We start from the raw sequence: 4,043 nt of genomic DNA, 5'->3' as shown, positions 1-4,043 counted from the left end.
CATAGAGGTGGGGGCATGTGGGTGCGTGGGGCAGGCCCCTCTGGGAGGGCTGTGCGGCTGACACGGCTTACAGGGGCCACAGAGGTGGGGGCATGTGGGTGCGTGGGGCAGAGCCTTCTGGGAGGTCTGTGAGGCTGACAAAGGGCTCGCAGGGACCACAGAGGTGGGGGCATAAGGGTGTGGGGGGCAGGGCCTTCTGGGAGGCCTGTGGGGCTGACACAGGGCTTGCAAGGGCCACAGAGGTGGGGGCATGTAGGTGAATGGGGCAGGCCCCTCAGAGAGGACTGTGGGGCTGACATGACTCACAGGGGCCTCAGAGGTGGGGCCATGAGGGTGAGTGGAACAGGCCTCTCAGGGGCCTCTGAAGTGGGGGCAAAAGGTACATGGGGCAGGCCCTTCTGGGAGGGTTGTGGGGCCTGACACAGGGCTCACAGGGGTCACAGAGGTGGGGGCATGAAGGTGCGTGGGGCAGGCCCTTCAGGGAGGGCTGTGGGGCCTGACGTGGGGCTCACAGGGGCCTGGCTGCCTCTGGGCTTGGCCTGCTCTCAGGGTGAAGCAGAACTCGGAGAGCGAGCGGCGCAGCCCCAGCAGTGAGGATGACCGGGACGAGCGGGAGTCGAGGGCCGAGATCCAGAACGCCGAGGACTACAACGAGATCTTCCAGCCCAAGAACAGCATCAGTGAGGCCCAGCCTGCCTCCCCCAGGGGCGTGGGGGGTGGGGCAGGCGCCAGGCCAGGCTCCCCTCTGGGGAGTAGAGGCAGGGTCCTTGCTGGGGCTTGGTGTTCCTTCATTCCCCACCCATAGCTGGGCCCAGGGCTCTCAGAGGGTGGGAACCCAGGCCCTGTCCCAGAGGCCAGTGCCCACTCTGCCCCCGTAGCCCTGAACAGATGAAGGGTCCCTGGGCACGTGGGCTGGAAGCAGCAGGGAACCGCTCACGGCTGTGTGCCCGGGAACCACTTTCCAGCCCCCTGAGTCCTGACAGCTCCCATGCTCCCCAGCAGTGAGGGCTCCCTGCCAGGGGGACCGGCACTGGCCATGGTGAGCCCTTAGCCCATTCACCTCTGCAGGTCGGACGCCACCCCGTAGAAGTGAGCCTTTCCCTGCACCCCCCGAGGATGGTGAGTCAGGACGGAGCCTGGCCCGTGTCCCCAGTGCCCATTCTCCCACCCGTCCCTGTGAGCCCCCACCAAGCCCCCTCTTCTGGGCACGTGCTGTGGAAGAAACGAGGGTCTGAGCTGAGATTCTCTGAGGAGGGCCAGGCGAGGGCAGGACAAAGGGAGCCGAGAGGAGATGCACAAATGGGACTAGGGATTCTGATCTTTCCCTGAGACAGTGGGGTTCCCACAGCAGGAGGAAAACGTGACCTGCTCTGACTGTAGACGGGGCAGAGGTGTGTCCTGCAGAGGATTCCACCCTCGCCCTGCTGTCCCTCAAGTGCCATCTTCACTGTCCCTCATATCTGGATTTCTTCAGTCTCTCCCCTCTTCCTCCCGACTGTCCACTCATTGCCAACACCCCTCCTCCATCTCCTAGTGGGGTGACAGGATTGCCTCACCCGGGGCCCATCCACAGAGCGTGACGCTTGTCTGGGGCCAGCCCCAGCTCTGCGGTGGAGGAGGTGGGGTGGAGGAGACAGGCCCAGCCTGGCCCCCAGGGCCTCGAACCCCTGCACTGGCAGCCTCTCTCCTCCCTGCTCCCTCCCTGACATCCCTCAGCCCTGCCTTTCCCCAGCACTCCCTGCCCCTGCCCTGATCCAGCGTCTTCTCTACCTCAGACGTGACCACAGAGGCAGCAAAGCCCAGCCCGGCCATGGATATCCAGTACCCAGCAGCAAACGTATGGCCAGGTGGAGAGGGTGGGGAAGGGGGGCAGCAGGCAGGGCCGGAGGGCTGGACAGGGCTCTGGGGGCCCTCTCTGCTGGGAGTGGTCAGGCTTCACATGCTGAACCCCGACTCCCTGCAGCTCGAGCTCCCACCCCGGCCGCCAGTCGTCTCCTCCCCACCTGCACCCAGGACCGAGCCCGCCATCATCCCTGCCACCCGGAACGAGCCCATTGGGCTCAAGGCCTCCGACTTCCTGCCTGTGAGTGGGGTTCCAGCCCGAGGGCTGGGCTGAGGGCAGAGCTGTGCCGCCTGCTCCATGCCAGCTTCCGACACCCATCCCGTGCAGGCTGTGAAGATCCCCCAGCAGACAGAGCTGGTGGACGAAGATGCCATGTCCCAGATCCGCAAAGGTCACGACACCATGTGTGTGGTGCTCACCAGCCGCCACAAGAACCTGGACACGGTGCGAGCTGTGTGGACCACGAGCGACATCAAGGTAAGGGCCTCCCGCTTGTGGCCTCACCCTGCCAGCCCCAGGCTCAGGGCTGAACGCAGGTCCCGTGGCCTCCGGCAGCCGCTGTGACTCACGTTCTCCCGTCACTGCCGTCACAAGCTGCTGTGAGCGAGAGCCTGTTGTGGGCCTGGCCTGCTGCTAGTATCATGTACCTTAACACCTATGGCACATGCCATCATCACACCACACCCACCAGGGCCAGTGTCCCCAGGCCCCTGGGATGGCTTCTCTCTTCCACAGACGTCAGTGGACTCCGCAGTGGCCATCAATGACCTGTCCGTGGTGGTAGACCTCCTCAACATTGTCAACCAGAAAGCGTAAGTGGCTGCGGAGGGTGGCACGGGCAGATGGGCCTGGGCTGACCACCGACCACACCGTGTGTCCCCTGCCTCTCCCCAGCTCGTTGTGGAAGCTGGACCTGTGCACCACGGTCCTGCCACAGATCGAGAAGCTTCTGCAGAGCAAGTATGAGAGGTATGTGCATGGAAGGCTGTGTCGCCTCACAGCACGGCTGCAGGCGGGGCGAGAAGCCCCCTCCCAGGGGTGTAAAGGAAGCACTGCTCTCCCCTCTGAGTTCCAGAGTGACCTGTATTCCTGACATTGTGCGTGTGTGTGCGCACGCACGCCTTTCTGCCTTACCCCTCTGGTTTCGTTTGTGTGTGTGTATGTGTATTTCTGCCCGACCCCTCCAATTTCTTCTGTGCATTTCTGCCTGACCCCTCTAACTTAGTATTTCTGACTCTTCTAACTTCCTGTGTGGGTGTGTGTGCATTTTTCCCTGACCCCTCTACTCCTCTAACTTCCTGTGTTTGTGTATGTGTATTTATGCCTGATCCCTCGAACTACGTGTGTATATTTTTCTGCCTGACTCCTGTAACTTCCTCTGTGTGTGTGTGTGTGTGTGTGTGTGTGTATTTCTGCCTGATCCCTCTAACTTCCTGTGTCTTGCTCTTTGCTTATTTTCGGGTCTGGCTTTGTGCTCTTCTTGGACCGCGTATCTGGACCTCCATCCACCCATCTGCCCTTGAAGCTACGTCCAGACGGGCTGCACCTCCCTGAAGCTGATCTTGCAGCGGTTTCTGCCCCTGATCACTGACATCCTGGCAGCTCCACCCTCTGTGGGTGTGGACATCAGCCGTGAGGAGAGGTGAAGGGTCAGGCAGTGCGATGGGCTGGGGGTGCCGCGTCAGGGGGAGAGAGGCAGGCCTCGGGGCCTGACCCTGCCTGGTGCTGGCCCAGTGACGCAGGGGGCGGGCCTGGGTAGGTCGCATGTTCCAGGCTCAGCCTTCCTTTGGTCCCAGGCTGGGCCTCAGACGCTGTCCCTCCTCCCAGGCTACACAAGTGTCGACTCTGCTACAAGCAGCTCAAGAGCATCAGCGGCTTTGTCAAGAGCAAGTCTGGTCTGAGCGGCCGCCACGGCAGTACGTTCCGTGAACTGCACCTTCTCATGGCCAGTCTGGACTGAGGAGCCCAGCGAGTGGGGGCACTTGGTACGACGTGGAGGCCTGGCCTCTGTTTCCCACTTTGGGTGCCCACCGGCCCACGAGCCTCTGGCCCCGCCACTACCCCATGGCTGTCCCAGAGGTAGGGGCACTGGACTACTGGCCCCTTCACAGCCCTGGACTCAGACAAGTGACTGTTTCCGGTAACAGCTGTCCAGCTTTGCCCAGCTCTTGCTTTGTGGGTCCATGAGCCACACCCCAGG

The 4,043-nt window shown here is 62.6% G+C and overlaps 1 protein-coding gene across 1 annotated transcript in view; it reads left to right on the top strand.

Annotated features, from left to right (window-relative positions):
- KATNB1 (katanin p80 (WD repeat containing) subunit B 1) overlaps positions 1 to 3,803 on the top strand; it is a 22,094-nt gene extending 18,291 nt beyond the window's left edge. Inside the window, exons 11-19 of the mRNA XM_006878737.1 lie at positions 550 to 680; positions 1,069 to 1,119; positions 1,776 to 1,837; positions 1,964 to 2,083; positions 2,171 to 2,320; positions 2,579 to 2,655; positions 2,738 to 2,812; positions 3,369 to 3,485; positions 3,671 to 3,803. Coding sequence (XP_006878799.1) covers positions 550 to 680; positions 1,069 to 1,119; positions 1,776 to 1,837; positions 1,964 to 2,083; positions 2,171 to 2,320; positions 2,579 to 2,655; positions 2,738 to 2,812; positions 3,369 to 3,485; positions 3,671 to 3,803 — 916 coding nt within the window. The remainder of the gene's footprint in view (positions 1 to 549; positions 681 to 1,068; positions 1,120 to 1,775; positions 1,838 to 1,963; positions 2,084 to 2,170; positions 2,321 to 2,578; positions 2,656 to 2,737; positions 2,813 to 3,368; positions 3,486 to 3,670) is intronic.
- Positions 3,804 to 4,043: the final 240 nt, after the last annotated feature.

The sequence above is a fragment of the Elephantulus edwardii genome, unplaced genomic scaffold (genome assembly GCF_000299155.1).
Source record: "Elephantulus edwardii isolate Elephantulus edwardi_28Jun2011 unplaced genomic scaffold, EleEdw1.0 scaffold00001, whole genome shotgun sequence".
NCBI classification, from domain to species: Eukaryota; Metazoa; Chordata; class Mammalia; order Macroscelidea; family Macroscelididae; genus Elephantulus; species Elephantulus edwardii.
This window is presented reverse-complemented; position numbering and strand designations above follow the sequence as displayed.